Source organism: Charadrius vociferus, unplaced genomic scaffold (genome assembly GCF_000708025.1).
Source record: "Charadrius vociferus isolate BGI_N301 unplaced genomic scaffold, ASM70802v2 scaffold436, whole genome shotgun sequence".
NCBI lineage: Eukaryota > Metazoa > Chordata > Aves > Charadriiformes > Charadriidae > Charadrius > Charadrius vociferus.
The window spans coordinates 6384674-6402055 of NW_009649187.1; the positions used below are offsets into that span (position 1 = coordinate 6384674).

At 40.7% G+C, this 17382-nt stretch overlaps 1 protein-coding gene across 2 annotated transcripts in view; it reads right to left on the reverse strand.

The window, feature by feature from the left end:
- Positions 1–2225: 2225 nt before the first annotated feature.
- The window catches only part of MYOZ1 (myozenin 1), a 16713-nt gene continuing 1556 nt past the window's right edge, over positions 2226–17382 (reverse strand). Inside the window, exons 1-5 of one of the 2 annotated variants that reach the window (XM_009888768.1) lie at positions 16501–16576; positions 14708–14889; positions 5901–6135; positions 3379–3538; positions 2226–2529 (exon numbers count right to left, since the gene is read on the reverse strand). In XM_009888768.1, coding sequence (XP_009887070.1) covers positions 2298–2529; positions 3379–3538; positions 5901–6135; positions 14708–14889; positions 16501–16576 — 885 coding nt within the window. In that variant the 3' untranslated portion in view covers positions 2226–2297. Of the gene's footprint in view, positions 2530–3378; positions 3539–5900; positions 6136–14707; positions 14890–16500; positions 16577–17382 lie in introns of those variants that run through there. The other variant, XM_009888769.1, reaches the window with a different exon arrangement.

Consider the following 17382-nt stretch of genomic DNA (forward strand, 5'->3'; position numbering starts at 1 on the left):
TTTATCCCCTCACCGTGTCTGGGGTGAGTGATGGACCCTGTCACCAGTACTCAGCTCTGCCTGACATGATCGGATGTGGTGGGCTTGTGTGCTGGTCAGTGATGGTACTGCCTGTGCTGAACTTACCTGGGGCTCATCCCTCCTCAAAACAGCCAGCCCTCTCTCTACCTTTACATGTCTAACTGGCCCATGATCTGGAACACCTGCTACTGAAAATAGACCATGGCATTCAGGTACCAAACTGTCTTGTTTCTGCTGCTCTTGACGTATTTACCATGAAAGCATCATGTATTTCACAGTTAAAAAAAAAATAAAAAAGTAATTCCTTATTCCAAGAATCTAAAATGCTTGTCAGAAAAGGGGAGACAATAAATGACGTATTTGGTGGGAAAATATTTTGCTGGTTTTCTCTGAAATTTCCTCTGTCTTTCTGAACTTCTGTTGTTCTCTTTGTAGCCTGGATTCTTGTAATACAGGTAGAATACTTCTCAAACTGGAAAAGAAATCCCTCCCCCTTAATTACAATGCAGTTGAAAAAGCTGGGCTTATTAGAAATGTTAGACAACCCACAGCAACCTTATCTCCAGAAAGAGATCAAATACGGAATAAACTAATAGTTTAGTAGAATGTGAGAATTTCCCATTTAAATGTCTTTCACCAGTGAAATTTGCATGTATTTATGTAAAAGGAAATCAGTGTGGGAAATGCCTTTTCAAGTAATTCCTGGATCCATTTTAAGTTAAGATCCAAAATAAGTTTTTCTGAGGATTTGTTTTCAACTCAAACTTCAAATACTTTGTAGGAACATGTCAGAAAAGACAACCTTTTTCATTTTTGTTGAAATGCTCTTCAGAAGATCAAAGTACTGCCTTAATGTTTTTACGTTTAGTCACGAAACTGAGTAATGGATACTTCTTAATCATTTAATAGGACATATAATAAAAGTTCTTTAGCCATTTCAGCAGAAAGGTTAGGAAACTACGCATTCATTAGTTCTGCAGCTTGTTATTATTAGCACAATTTTTAGGAGATCTCAGTGTAGCCCCGGCACTAGCCTTTTAGAGGACTGTAATAAAGCCAACCTCATAACTATCCAAAAAGAATAAAAATCAAATATATGGTTGCAGGGATTTCTAGACAAGGAGGAAAAACTTGTAAATTAAAAGTGCTTCAGTGGAAGCTGTCCCTGTAAATAAGCTGTTTATCCTTGTTTGTAAGAGGAAATGTTGATCTAAAGAAGACACCAGGACACAGAACTCCAAACCAGTCTCCATGCAGGCTGAGCTAGGGTATGGTAGTGCAATGGCAGTCTTGTATGTTATGTGTCAGAGTGCAAATGTTCATGAAACAGAAGGTATTTCATGTAGAAACATAAAGTTCTTTATTGGTTTTCCACAGTGCCTGCCTTTCTTCCTATATGTGTGGCATTGGTAAAACTGTTAAAGAAATGGAATAGACTTTGATGCTGTTCACTGGAGTAAGTAACGCACAGCGGCAGGTGTCAAATTATTTTTGTTGTACTTAAAGCTTTTTCTTTCTTGCTCTGTAATTATGAGCAAGTCATCTCACTTGGGTGTGCCTCTGTTCCTTCCTGACCTATTGCCTTCTTGGTCTCTCGGTGTGGGAAAAAAACCTGCCTAAGCTATCACCTATTTCATACTCTGGAGAATTGGGGAATCTTAGGTGACAGTGAAATACTTTAATCTGTCTGTTACACTGACAGACTGACTTGCTATTTTATCTCTGATGGTGTTATGATTACCTCTATCATTTCCTCTTAAAGTCATCATTTTTCACCATCAGTTTTGAAGTGTTTATCCAAGTCACCTTGGTGTATACCTATCCTATGACCATCCCAAACAGTCCCTTCCTCTTCTAACAGCTAATGTGAGATTGAAACTTTTGTTATTGCTAATCCCCAAATTGATTCAGCAGCATTTTTTAAAGAGAAAACACAAAGGCTTTTCTTCCTCTTGGTGTTTTATTACTTGTTAATATATGACAAAACAGATCTATTATGGAGCAGACAGGCAGCATTTAGCATTGCTAAACAGAAAATCACTTCCTAGTTTTGCCCTTTTATGCCCTGGTGAATAAAAAGCTCCTTTCCCTCAAACTGTTTCTGCTATGGATTAACACCACAGCAAAGATAAATTTAGAACCTGCTAGGAACTTGTCTGGGCTAAGGGGAAAAGAAAGGTAGGGCTGACAGAACTAGAGTTGCACTTTTCAGCTCCTTACTATCAACTTGCAAATAAAAAGGGCTGAGAAAAAAGGAAGGCCTTGGCGGTGGGAATTTACAGCTCTTCTGTTTCACCACTCCTTGGCACATTGACCTCAGTATGGTACTCAGAGGAGTCTCCTGAAGGCATCCAAGGTATTGGGGTTCTGTTGAAGGAGGGTCTGTTGCTGAAATTTTGATTATATATCATGAGAGATTCTGGAAGCAAAGGGCAAATATCAAACTGAGGCACTTTGAAGGTCATCCGTTTGGCTGCTTTCTCGTAACCCCCGTAAGGCATGGCAGTCCTGGCATAGGGGAATACATGGAGTTAACAAACAGAGCATAGGTCAACAACAGGATTTAGAAAATAAATAATCAAAGTTATAGAGCTTGTAAATTTTACCACTGTTGCAGCTGACTGGCCAACAAATCCTTCCCAAGAACACATATGTATCCATTGCCCAAACCACAACTGTACTAAAAAAGATTTAAAAACACACACACACCCTCCTGCTCCTGTGTACTTCCTTCAACCCTGTTGCATTGATCTCCATCAAACCGTACACCTTTCACACCCTGTCCATGTAGGAGGCAGAGGCAGTGTTACTGAAGAAATTAGTGGGATTTGGGTTTGTCCTGGATACTGATGTCCTGAGGCTATGGAAGTGAGTGGCAAAATTATATAGACAGGTTAATAGAAAATTGTTGCTACCCTGGAAATATTTGTAAAACTTTCAGTTTTTATCAGAAGAAGAAGGAAGATCCGAATTCCTATCTGAAGAGTATGGCTTCTGTTAAGTATATGGCTTCTGATCGTTAAGTATTTTTCCTGAACTCTTGAACTTTAAATGGCTGCAGTAATAAACAGTGGCAAGCTAAATCTCCCTGGTCAAATGGGGCGAGAAAGAAAGGGAAATTGGATTAAAGTCCTCTTATCCTGCTGCGTAGTTTTTCTGTCCATAAACTGAATTAAAATCTCTAGCTCTTAATGTATTGTCTCTTTGTAGGCCTCCAAATGTTTCACCCACAGGAGACTGTGCTAAGCAACATGACATGCAACTAAAACTTATTTACATTGCACAAGACAGAAGGGCTGTGGCCAGGGTTATTTTCTCATGCTGAATAAACCTAATTGAATATTCAAGAAGACTTACCGGTTAAAAGACTTGTAGTGGGGGAAATCAGCTTTGGGACTATATGACAGTAAGTCAATGGTGAACTGACTTTTGTCCTCAGGGCTGATACCCATTGCTCGTTCCCAGGGGGAGATGTAAGTTTTAAATATAGTGATTTTTTTGCCTCCTGACTTTCCATCTGTAAACAGAGGAAGGTAGAACACTCTAGTTAGATGACACTTACTCTAAATACATTGCCTTTCTGTATTCTGCTACTGAAGTTGAGACACCAGCTTGGTTTCCAGATTCTGCAACTCCCAGATCAAGTCTGAGATTTTATGGTTAGATTTCTCTTAAAAAAGACTGTCATACGCTACTTCCGTCCTTCCTACAAAAGCAGGTGTACCACAGTCGAAGAGCCAGGAATTTGCATTAGAGCATATACTTGAAAGCTAATTTTTCATTGTTCTCTCTGGTCATTTAAATAGAAACCTCTTACCTCAAGAACCAATGTCCTTACCCCATCATCTCTTTCACTACCTCAGGGTAAGCTTTATACAAGGCAAAATGTTATCTAATTTCATAATTTATTTCTGTCTTCCATCTCGATCATAGCAGATGTAAACCCTCAACATAAACCTCGTCATCATCATCAGATGCAACAAACAAAGCTCTGACTGTAAACTCCAAAACTAGGCTCAAACTTTGAAGTTAGCTCTAACTGACCAAAAACCTTTAACCATCATATTTTAGGGTCTTGGCAACGCACAATCATCTTTACTAACATCTTCCTCAGTAGTCTATTCTTGAATGTTCTAAAATTACTATCTCCCTTGTCTCAGTATTTTTATAGGTTGGCATTTTCTTTATGATTACATGAACAGACATTCATATTTTCCCCCTCCTGAGCCAGGATGTTAGAGACAAGTCTGGCTCAAACATTTCAGGATGGCTAAAAGTAGTTTGAAAATATGATGGGGTATCTCTCTGGAAGTTAAAATCCTGTCAATGACAAAGCTACACTTTGCTGTTAAGTCAGATACTTGATTGCCAGAAATTTTAGGTTAGCTTCTGGCTGCTTAACAAGCAAATGAGCTTAGACAAAGATTTTCAGTCTGTGCGCCTCTTTTTTTTTTTCTTTCTTTTTTTTTTCCTTCCAGTTGTGTATAATACCACCTTGCTAATAAGAGCATTGGTTGTATATTGGTATGTAGCAACCTCAACCTTCAGAAACCTTACAACTCCTGAGCAATGACTTCTACTAACCTTGATTAGGGCAGATGGGAATGATAGATGAATGGAGTTAGACATTCTGGTGCTTTCATGGTGCTATAGTTTGTGTAGAAAACATAAATCCTTTTGAAGTAAGTGGCAAAGAATGAACGCTATTACTCTTATCTGAAACTTTCTTCTTATCACACCTTCTTTCGTTGTCTTGCTTATTTCCTTCAAACCTGGCCAAATCCTGGGCTTTCCTGGTTTCAGAGAATTGTAGATATGTACAAGAATCTCGTTTTCATTAAAAAAATAAAAACAACTGCCCTCCTCTTTCTGTGTGAAGGATTTAAACTAAGTTTAGAAGTAAATTGATTGCTAGTGTTGAAAAATAAAAGCAGTTGGGATCCACCTCTGCAGTAAAAGCTATGGGATGATGTTAATCCTCCTTCTCCGAGCACACAGAAATAGGATAACAATGGAGAAAAATCTCCTATAAGAAGACAGAGAGTCTACACAGATTTCTTTTTCACAGGGATGCCCAGAATATAAAAGTTGATTTTGCTATAAAATGCACATTCTTCCAGAATGTAAATGAAAACCCTTGGATTTTACAAGTCACTCATTTGGTAGTTTACAACAGCCATTCCTGGTTCTCAAGCAAATTTGCTTTTTGTTGTAAAATCTCATAGAGGCTGTTAAAATATCAATTTTACCTGCTAATTTGCATACAAGGGATTTGGTTCTAGAGGTTTCTGGCCAAACTAAACAGAGGGTAAAATAAAGCAAGAACTAAATGAAACGAAAAATACTTTTACTTGTAAAGATATTGCTTCACTAGACTGGTGGTGATTACCAGATAACTTTTAGAAATATTGCTGTTCCTTTCTGAAGATTATCCAAAAAGCGTTGTTCATTTAGGTGAAAACTTTGACTTGAAATCAGGGCTGGTATACTCAAGACTGATGTGTCATGTCAGGCTACTGAACTAAAGAGCTAATACTACTATCTCCAGTAGCGGTTGGCGTGAAACCTTTGAAAGGAAAGGGTATGCCATACCAGCACACTGCAGCATCAACCTTAAGAGCTCAGTAGTTAAATTCCTTATCGTTTCTTTGGTCCAGCCAAGGCAGGTATTTCTGGTTCTTGCGTATGACTGAGCAACACAGAAGTATGCAAACAAAACTATCAAGCTAAAGGCAGTTCAACTTTTCTACACTTTGCAATGGAACTTAGTTTGGAAGAATTCAGGTTTTAGTCAAATTAATTTACGTGTCCCTAAGCGTAAAGTTGGCACGAGCTCTGATAACTTTAGCTATTTGTTGCTCTTGCAGAGAGATACTTGCCTTTCTCAGTACCATCGCCTCCTTCTCCACCACTTCCAGCCGATTCACCCGCACGCTCCCCTTCACTGTCCCCAGGGCCTCCTTTGCTTCCAGGTCTAGGAGGAACAGTGGGATACTGCTGCTTGCTGGAGCCATGCTGCCCAGCTGGCACTCCTCCTACCATCCGCCCATGGGCATAGCCATGAGCATCTTCCCCATAATGTCCTCCTGGTGGGATGAACTTCTGAAAATGATCCTAGGGCAGAAGAAAAGAGAGTAAGAATGCCTGTGACAGGACATGGTCCGTTCACATTTGCAGGCTTGGGTCCCAGAATGTGGATTCCCGAGTCACTGTGATGTGACCAGTTTGGTGTCTGTTACAAAACCAGTGGCAGAATTTTCTGAGAGTTATTCTCTACATTCTGTATAGGAGCAGTTGTAGAACAGCAGCAAGGGCAATGGAAGCACATCCTTTAATGGACACCTCATAATCATTTTATGGTGAGAAGAGAGGGATCTGTGTGTTGTCCCCAGCAGTGATCAGTATGAAATACAGAAGGAAGGGAAAAGGAGCACAGCTTTTGCCAGAACAGGTAAAGGTCCAGACAGAGATACATTGGCTAACCTGTGGGAAAGCAAGCTGGACAAGGAATAGGAAGTGTTTCATGTCAAGGTCAAGATAGCCCAGCAACGTCAGCTCGATTACATTGTGGGAGCTAGGTGTTACAGGGCACCAGAACAATAGTGTACCTGTGACAACATAAAAACCTGAAAGATGACTGCCTGTATGTCTCTTTTCCATATATATGAAGGTCTGCATGGGGAGGTCTGCATTGAGAAAGACTGAAGAAATAGCAGTCTGGGAAAACATGAAAGACTTCCCGGAGGCCACAAGAGGAAAATGGCAAAAAGGAAGAGTTTTGGTTGTAGCAACATGTGCATTAACGAACCAAACCTAAATAGCAACAACGCAAGAAAGTATCTATCTCTATCCATCAGTAAAATCAAGTTGGTCTTATTTTCCAGGCCATCCACTCTCCCCAGTCGAGGCTAGGAGGTGCAATCCTTGCAGTACACAGTGAAAGAGCAAACAGTCCATGCAGGATTTATAGACCCTGTGGTGCCAGCATAAGGTCGTGTCTTTGCACACAGCAATTTTAATGAATATTTGTGTGGAACAGAAACGGATAGAATATATTCGGGAAAATGTTTTATGTATGTGTCATAAAGCTTGATCAAAGCTTGACTCCTAACAGATATAAAAAAGTGTCTCTTGTGTATTACAGCCCACACAGCTGTATAATACAAGTAACCTGGCTTATATATCAGATATGGCCTTTCCTGATGGACTAGGGGATTGGCTATAGATGTGCAAAGATGTAACAAATACAGCTGAAGGGAATGAATCTGTGGTTCCTCATGCTGCAATTCTGCTTGTATAAATTCATCGCAGGCAGTCAATGGGAGACAAGAGTGCCAACCTCAGGGCTGGCTTTTAAAGGGTTAAGGCTTTCTCAGGGCTCTTACACCTAGTACAGTTTAGCAAAAAGAAGCTTTCCAGGCTGTAAACAGGCTTCCAAGGCCAGCTGTTCGGTCAGCTAAAAATAGATGCGAAGTGAAAACCCCACAAGGCTCAAGGCAGAATTATCTAACCCTCCGCTCCCTATGTCTCCAGCAACAGTGTCCAGGGTTTCACAGCAGGTCACCAGGCTGCAACCCAGGCAGGCAGCCAGCTGCAGGCTGAAGTGGCAGAGCTGGTGCCCCCAGGGCCTTTAGGGACTGTCTGTCCTTCTCCTAGCTGTAGGGAATTCCCTTTTTAGGAACAGAGGAGATAATGTTCCCCTGAATGTCAGGAAGCACTGAGAGGGGAGAGGATTGTGAGCATTATGCTGTACAGAGGAGCTAGCAGGGAAATCTGTTCAATTATGCGTGGGAGCTATGTAGCTGTAAAAAGGCAAACTGAAAAAAGGGTATTTTGAGGGCTAGGGGTCAGAATGAGGTTATTCTCAAAACATTAATACATATGCAAGGTTAATTCTTCTACTGGTTTGCTCAGTAATTTCAAAACAGGATTTGCATCTGTTTTCCTTCAAGTTTCACCCATGCTGTGTGCCCTTCCTGAGAATTAAATGCTTATTTCTCTTTTCCTCTGGTTACTTACATGCACCATTCTGAAAAAAAAAAAAAAAAAAGGTCACAAAACAGCAGCATAACATGAGCTACAGTAAAAAGGGCTGATTTGATTTTGTGCACAGCAGTATTTGATGTGACCAGGAAGGGGCATCATTGTCATCTGGTGTTATTTTAAATTGCAGTATTACCAGTAAGCAGGAGCGAAGTTTCTCTGAAACACAAGGTCTGCCTCAGGAAAGCCTCACCTAAATCTTATTTAGCTGCAAATGAAATTAGTTTGATTGGTCTCAGGTTCATGATTCTTCATGGACCCACGGGAAAAACATCCTATATTCTGCAGACATCTCCATTCAGATAGGAAAGGGCCATTTTCCATGCAATACCCCAGTCTACTCACCTGCTAGAATAAAGATACAATTTTCTTTAGTTTTGGCCACCACAATAGATGGTCTTAACTCAAATTAAAAGGCGGAAAAGGCAAATTCATCTTTTTGAAATCTTGACCCTTGGTGTACTCAAATGAGCCCATTCCAAGAGTGCCGAGCTCAGGAAGGGCAGCCTCAAGCAGGAGTCTCAGCGGAGTCAAAGCTGGGTTGGTGCAGCTTTGCCTCCAGTACTTACAGCATGCCTTTGGTCAGGATGTTCAGAGTGAAGTATGGCTTACACTTGAGGAGAGTGCGTGTCTTCAGCCATTGCTAACAGGATATGGAGCTTTTATGTATATGCATATTCACATCACAAAACTGACCTTTGAGTTAGGGTTGATTGACTCTGTGGGTGGAAGACCCAGCAGAGAAGCCCAGGAGTGTCAATTGAGAAGGCTGATAACCATCTCCCATTGGCTTTGGGGGCAGATCACAAAGTCCCTCCATGGCAGGGTCCACCCTGTCTGTGTGTTGCTGGATGTAGTAGATGTTATTAGTCCCTAGGCGTCCCTAAATCCACTCTAACAAGAGAACAATTGTGGCAAGTCCATCTGGTGTGTAGTCCCCTGGGTTTGCTAAACAAATTGGCCTCATGTCTTTGAAGTCCTTAGTGCTAGCAAGAGCCTGACCCTGCAGGCTGAGTGCCTAGATGGATGAATTCTGAATTCTCTAGAGCTACTGTATGTCCCTCATGAAAAATAGATAATGAAAGATGATCCAACTAATGGAGCTGAGATCTCCAAGTATCTCAAGGCCCTGACGTCACTGCAGGCAGTCCCCAGGAGGAAACACTGTGTGCTCCCTGTCAGCTCCTTGCTGTGCCCTAAAGAGAATGATTGAGGCCACCAAATGTGTTTCTATTTCCACCTCACTGATAAAGAGCTTCCCAAAGGTTTGATGCCTATGTGGTTACCAACACTTCTGAAGTTACTGTGACTGCGTCCTCTCAGTGGCAGCCAGTCAAATGCTCCTTAATGGTGGCATGGGAGATTTAAAATTCAGACACTTGGAGAGTCTTATAAAATGCCTGCTGTTTTTATCGAAGTGTGTGCCTCGGTCCTTAATTTGGAGTTGCATAGCTTTAGACCTATGATTCACTTAAAAAAAAAAGGATGAAACTTCACCTCTTAAAGTATCTTAAGCTAATTTTTTTTTTAAACATGCTCCCCCAAGAAGTACGGCAGGTTGAGCTCTTGCTTTCTATTTCCAGGTCTACTTCTGACATGCTATTTAATCTTAGGCAAATTATTTTTTGCCTCTCTGCCTGAATTTACCCATCTAAATAATGGGAAGTTTTATCTAATACTACCCAAAATTATTTATATCTTATTTGTATATTTTATATCATCCTTGCCACATTTTCTTTGTGGATGAAAGAAATTGAGTTTCAGAATTTTAGTTCAAAGTTTTTGCACAGTGTCCCGACAAACTGCTGTGGAAAATAAAAGGCCCTTCCTCTCGGTCGTTCTGCTGTTTCAACATCAGGCACTTCTTGAGTAAGAAGACATCAGACTTCATGTTCACTCTTACACAGCTTTGGGTATAATTGGGACTTCTTGGTCTTCTGCACCAATCCAAATCCAACAGAGCAAAGCTCATTTTGTCAGAAAACTTACATCTCTGCTGGCTCACTCCACTTAGGTCATAACCTGGGACTCTCTCCTATCTCAGCTTGCGGTTATCCTCTAACGTTTGTTCAAGAGATTTAATATTCCCCGCAGCACAGACTTCCTAGAAAGAATGCTTTTCCTAACATTTTCCCTTTAAACCAGTGATCAAATCCAGTGATCTTGACTGGTATTCTTCTAAGTACATTAAGGGGCAAACAGAGCCATCAGTGGGTGCTTGTGCATTAAACCAGGTATTGGTTATGCTTTCCTTCACACACTGTGTCATGTCTGGCTATTTAACATGTAAGATCTCTGAGGCACGTTGTTTGTCTGCTTCTGTCTTCTGTGAAGCACCACTTTTGGCATTATAACATAACCACTTTCATTTTCTTCCTGCCACCTCTGCTTATTCCTCTGAGTTCTTGCTCAGCAGCAAAAGGAATACAGGGTAACTCCTGCCATTATCCAGAAAAACAGTAGTCCAAGTCTCTAGCCCTTTTTCACTTCTCATGTTTTGTTTCACAGTTGGTGTTTTGGCTCATCTGAAGAGACCTCTTGACCTGAAGTCCAGCAGAAATTACTTGCCAACACATGTTCAGCTTGTTTTCCTTTGCCAGGATGTGGAAACTATTTTAACTTGTGGGTGAGTCTGAGAAAGTATCAAGGTGGGGGTTTTTTTTGTGGGTTTGCTGCTGATAATTGTCTACTCAGATATCGGTTATTCCACCTTCCTAATGGTTTTAATTTAAGATCTGGTTGGTAAAGCAGGAAAAGGAAAGAAAAAAGAGGCAATTCAAGTCTTTCTATAAGCTGCGTGTAACCCAAATCAGGCCACGGGTTTTGACTAGCAGAAAAACTGTTTTTAAGGATCCTTATTGGAAGAAAAACAGCATAACAGCAACATCCAAAAAGCATAACTATGGCTGTGTTTTCAGTTTCCACCTGATGATATTAAGAAGGTCTTACAAAGAGGTTCCCAAAGCAGAGGTGGGACCTTGAAAGGAGTTAGGGCAATAATGGGTGGGGCTCTAAGGCTAAGAAGCATAGTTTCACATGATGTTCATGTGTTTGAGGCCAAACAAATTTAGCAATATGAAGTGGAGAAAAGGCCTGTGAACTGCTGATCTATTAATTGCTGAACAGTGAAGTGGGATTTAGGAGACACAGAGATAAGACTGAGAGCTTCCCTATGATTTTGGGCAATTCATTATCTACCCCATGGTTCAGTTTCACCATTAAAAAAATAAATGTAGTAATTTCCTTCATGCTATAGTTGGTCAGATGCTACACTAGCAGAGCACATAGCAAGATAGGATTTCATTATAGTCTTTAGTCAGTAGTAATTTGCATCTTGCAGCTCCACAGTGAGGTTGATAATATCCTCTGAGACGTGGAGAGAACCACAGTTCCTGTGACAAGGTGGCGCAGTCTGGGGTGAGGAGAAGAAAACCTTCTTCTGATTTACTAGACGGGGCTCGGCAGAGCCCAGCTTCTCTAGCACGGCACCAAACAAGGAGGATGTCACGTGAACCCCCCATGTTTGGCAGGGTATTGGCGTGCTGAAAATGTCAAACTCAGCCCTCCCTAAAAACATCGCCTTGTACTGTATATTTGCAAGCGAAGAGGGTCACAGTATTGAAAACAGCTATACAGTAGGTAGTGCATTTCATTTTGCTCATCTTGGGAATGGTCAGTCCTTTTGCCTGAGGGTTTGCCTTTAACTGGATGGGTGGAGCTGCAGCAGTGGTAGAGGGAGTGGCATGTTCCCACTTTTGCATGGAGCTGTCTGACATTCAGGCACACACAATATATATATTTTCTCCGCTAAGGAGAAAACTCTCTGTAAGGAGAGTGATCTGATTGTCCAGTGTGGCTATTTGGCTGGAGGCGAAGGAGGAGGAGAGAAGCAGGAGGGGGGATCAATGACACGTGACTGGCTGAGATCTTCTCCCTTGTGTGGAAGGCTTATGGCTACAGCACAGGCTATTCTGGGACCCCTTATATGGTTTGGATTTATTTTTAATAACCTTTCTCTTTGTGTGTTTTTATATCACACTACCTTGATGTTAAACTTTTTTGGGGGGAAAGAAACAATCTGTACTCCATCCCAGACCTTTATTGCCCTGCTTTGCTAAATGTGTCCAGAGAATATCCTAAGACGGTTAAGAAATCTATAACATAAAAGCAGAAAACACACCACCAGCTTTAAATCCTTTCCCTGTCCCACAGCCTTAGAGGCGCAAGGACTTCTCTGGGATGGGAAGCAAAGGACATGACAATTAACTGGGAGGGGGAAGTAACTGGAAGTAGCAGTAGCAATTCTTTACTCTCCCATTATCTTCCTCCCACAGTTCCCTTTTGTTTAAGTCTTCTTTTCTGCATCCACCTTTGAGCAGAGCCAGGAGCAAGAAGGAAAGGAACAGAAAGCTAATCAAATATTGCAATCAAAAGGGCTTTTTGATGAAAGTTATTTGGTTCTAAGGTCAGGCACTCTCCTGATGGTTTGGAAGATAACAGTGAGGCCACAGATCTGTTTCCTTTACCTGCCCAAGAGCACCCAGCTCTCCAAGAGTATGGCTCAGTTGCTGCGATCGCTTGGCTTTTTTTCTCATTGCTCCGATTGCCAGCAAAGGTGCTAACTCCTGCTGGCCGTGGTGATGAGAATAGTTATCCACGGAGGCGGTGGATGCAGCCTGGCAGAGTCCTTGCACAGAGCCCACAAGGCAGTCAGCAAATGGTAACAATTATGTTTGTGATCCTGCTAGGCTGGCCCCGAGCGAGGGCTCTATGGCAAACTGAAATCTTCCTGCACTAACCAATGGAGATTTGTTATCTGTACCATAAATGTGGAGAAAAGATGGCCCTGAAAGTGAATCATGGAGGATTTAAAAGCAGAGTACCAGCTGCTGTTTGGGGACCACGCCATTGTTCTCATATAGCAAAGCCCTAAAGAAAACCCTGGGCTTGTTAGCGTCTTGTCTAACCCACAAATACATTTCTCCACTGCACAGTATCTTACAGTCTTGCTCAAAGAGCTTGGGAGACAGGTTGTTCTTACAGAATAGAGGGAGAGATTCACTACAGAAAGGGTATGGAGTGAAAGTCAGGCACGGATGAATAAAGAAAGTAGGAAAAACAGCTAGCAAAAAATAAGCCTTTGTAATGTCAGTCTTGGTGGGACTCTGTGCATGTCCGGTTTTGAGTCAGTTTGTCACAACTCACTCGCTTTGTATTTCTCTGATTGGACACCCTTAAGTGACACCCTCAAATTTTTGGACGTTTGGACTTCAGCCTTTTAATCCCTCACCATATTATTTTCTCACTGTTCCTCACTGCAGCAGATTCTGACAAATGAACTTGGCTCTCATATGTTTTAGTAGCTCTGAGATTTCTGAGTATTTGTAAAAACAGCTTGCATTTCTCTAGGATTTTCATCTGAAGAGTCCAAAGTTCAACACACCATTCATTCTCACATCCTTTCTAGGATATAGCTCACTGAAGAGATGAACTACCGAAAGCAAAAAGAGATGAAGAAACTGCCTGAAATCTAACAACACCAGATATGCTTGCTATATCTTTGGTCTGTCATTCCTGATCTGTAATCTGACCTACTGTTGTAATTTTAATGACTTTTTTTTTCAGCCATCTTTCCACATCCTGCTTCCCAAATTGTTATTTTGAGAAGTGAAATGCAAAGTTTTACTTATTGCTGCTTTTGAAAACATCAGAGGGCTAAAAAATAGTGTGTTTTTGTTTGGCAGAACATTTTCTTCAGCTTGAGTTTTATTATTTTGCTTAAGTTACCTTGGACTGGAAAATAGATGCCATAAAGGGATAAAATGACACCAAGTAAATTTTAAAGAACATCAGAAGATGAGATGCAACATCAAAATGCTTATGAACCTGAAACATTTTCTATTTGTTTCGCTGAACTGCTGACAATGATGTGAAAGGAGACTTTCATTTGTAAAAGTTTAAGTTCAGAAGACTTTACACCAGCAGCAAACTGTGAAGTTCAAAGGTTAAATAACAGTACTAACTCATGGGAAAAGGAAAAAGAAAGAATGTCTGAATTTATACACCATATCTGATAGGAAAATACTTTAGAATAAAACAAATGTAGCTTATAGCAAATAAACTGAAGATATTGCAGTGTCAGGTTAGATGTTTCTGTCTGAATTTGCATTTATGGAACTTCTTGCAGAATGCGCAGAGGACTTTGCCCAGCCAGAACCATAAAAGTGTATCCTAGGCTAAAAATAGAACCACACCTACTGGAGCTGAAGTCAGACCTGGATGGAGCATTTCCATCTTGCAATGAAGAAATGTAATGGGTACAAAAACAATTAGTCCTGCCCTGCACAGCTCTGAACACCTGCCAAACATGCAGTCCTCCCTCATCACTCAGTACTGAATTTTCTTATGCTTCTGCCATGTGTGATACCAAGTATTTGCCAAAGGAAACTAATGGTGCTGCCAAAAGAAAATAAAACTTGTGTGTTTATATAATTTTGGCTTCTTTCTGCACTTCTTTGCTAGTAGATCCCCACCACCCTCCCCCCGAACCATGCACATACAGACAGAGGAGGGCTTGGGCACACTCTGTTCCTGTTTCCCCTGGGTGTATGGAGCAGCTTTTTAGTTTTAATCTTTGACCTACCACTGAATTGTCGGTGAAGGCATCAGGGTTATTCTCATAAATGAACTTCTCCACCCTCAGCTGACGTAATTTGAACATCTTGGATCCTTTGTTAGTGAGGAGAGAAAGCTCTTCTAGCATCACATCTCTGGGGATGCTGATCTTCTTCCCCAAGTTCAGCTTGGACACCTCTTGTGGCATGACTACAAAACATATAAAATGGGATGCTTTAGGAAGTGCTTTGGTCCAAGTCTCTTGTCCATTGCTTCCCAGCATCAGTAGTGCTGCCAAATTCTCTTCTAAATTAAGTTTCTAGGAAATAACCTATGCATCAAATTTTTACATTGATGATGCTTTTAATATAGATGGGTGGAATTTACTCTGGATTGCAATCACAGCAAACCTGTACAGGGAAGACCTGCATAAGGGTGGAGCTAGATGCATGTGTCCCACATCTGAAGCACCTCAGGCAGTGCAGCAGTATTCCTTAGTACTGCCTCAAAATGCACCGCTGCCTTGTCTGGTTACTGCCCTACACCCGTGTCCCCTCCTCTGGAATTAGATGAGTGGCAGTCAACTCTTGGGATTGGGCTGACATATAGTAAATAAAGACAACTCTGGCGTGCTTTGGTTTAAACATTACCCCGAAACCATGGCAAGATTCAATGTTACAGATTTTTTTTGTTTGTTTGTTTGTTTTAAGGAGAATTTTTAAAGGGAAAAATTCTTGAAGTTCTCTTCAAGTCTTAATACGCTGGTTACTTGGTAAGTCCTTTTCCATTTAATTTGGTAGCACCAACTCTCCATCAAAGCAATGGATTCAAACATTTTCAGTGTAAAAATCTTGCAGAAATGCAGTTAAAGCTTTTCATTCAGAAAGAAGCAACTTTTCATAAGCTTTCTTTTTTCTGTATTAAGCAAGGTTAAGACCACTTCTCCACCTGTACATCTCATTGACAACAGAGAATGCATCTCCATCCTTAAACTGGTATAAAATTGGTATAAGCCCATTCATTTTATTAGACATTCTCTGAAGAAATTATTATCTTTTTTAACAAGCCAATTTTATATAGCACTATTTCATAGCACAGGAGGAAATGTCCTTTCACTGAAAATTAGAATTTTACATACTTGTTTATTTGAATAAAGGACTAGGGACAAAGAGAAAAATATATACCTGTACCCTTTTGGGGGGCTGAAGAAAGGGACAGCACTGAATTACTACTTTTCAAAACCTCTAAAAACTTTCCCTGTGCTGTCAAAAGTAAAGAGAAATTAAGGATGGCATGTTTAATTAAAAGTCACCCTACCCAATACACAGGTAGTGTCCCAAGTTATATTCTTCCTGCTGTATTACCCCCTCCAAGAAACTTAGACTTTTTCAATTAATGAGTGCTTATAACAAAGAAATTCTTTTGCATAGAGGAAAAACAAATTAGAGACAAAGGTTATAAGAGAAAGAACAACATAAAATATAACTAGGCACTGCAATATTGATACCCATAAAAGATCATGTTCTCTTTCCATTCATACAGGTGCGCATCCAAATTAATGCTGCAGGAGAATATGGGTTTACAAAGTGTAATTGAGGTCAACATTTGACCTGAATGTGTATGGAATGCTTTTGAATAGTAAATTAGAAAATGTGATGTGGTTGAAGGGTGAGCTTTAGTGATATTTGTGGCTCTGCCGCCTGGTATGTTCACTGCATGTCTTGCTCTGGGAGTTCAGTCAGACAGGGTGTGAAATTTTAAAGGCTGAAATTCAGGTTGAAATCCAAACAATTCTCATGTGTGCAGTTTTGCATATCTTACCTTCGTGTGTCAGCTTCCCAATGAGTTTAGTGGACTTTTTCCTTTTAACAGGAGCAGGAGTCCCTGCAAGGGGCATTCCCACAAAGGGTTCTCTGCTTTGCTCTAAACACACAAGGAAATGGAGAATGAAACACTGGAAAGGTATTTCTTGTATTTCTTGCCTCTTTTTTCAGTTGCCATCTACAGTTAAGAGATACACAGCCTTCATTTCACACACAGGTTCTTTTCTATCCTTTCCACATGAAGGAGCTAGTGAATGGTATCGTCCTATACAGAATATTATCAGCAGGGCATTGTGGTCTTCTCTGGGGACTTAGCATTATGGCACAAAATATGGCCACAGATCACAGCAGAAGCATTGCCAAGTTGCCATACAGCATTGTCATCCAAAATAGGCATTTTAATTGCAACATGGCAGTCTCCCAGCACCTATGTGTGCCACTGTGGTACTCTGTTATCATCTTGTGCTGCAGTAACAGAATGTCAGTTTGAAGATTTGCTCTATCATACCACACTATAATACCATGCAGTTATCTTTAGATTGTAATGTATTATTTTTTTTTTTTATAAAGATTTTGGGTCTGAGTTATTTGGGAGCATTTTGAAAAATGTGCACGTTTGGTTTGTATATTTAGATAGTCCTACTAGAAATAGAATAGGTATTTAGAAAACCACTAGACAGCAAGTTCTCAAAAAAAAGAAACAAAACAAAACCCTGAGTAATTCCATCTTTTATGACAGCTACTGTTTTGTTACAGAAGGGCTGGAGGAAGAAGGCACGTGCAAACTTATTAAAGGAAAAGTTGTTTTCCCAATTTGTTTGAAGTCACTCTCACCTGTATCTTATGTATTGATCTTATTGCATATCGTTTCGGGGGGGGG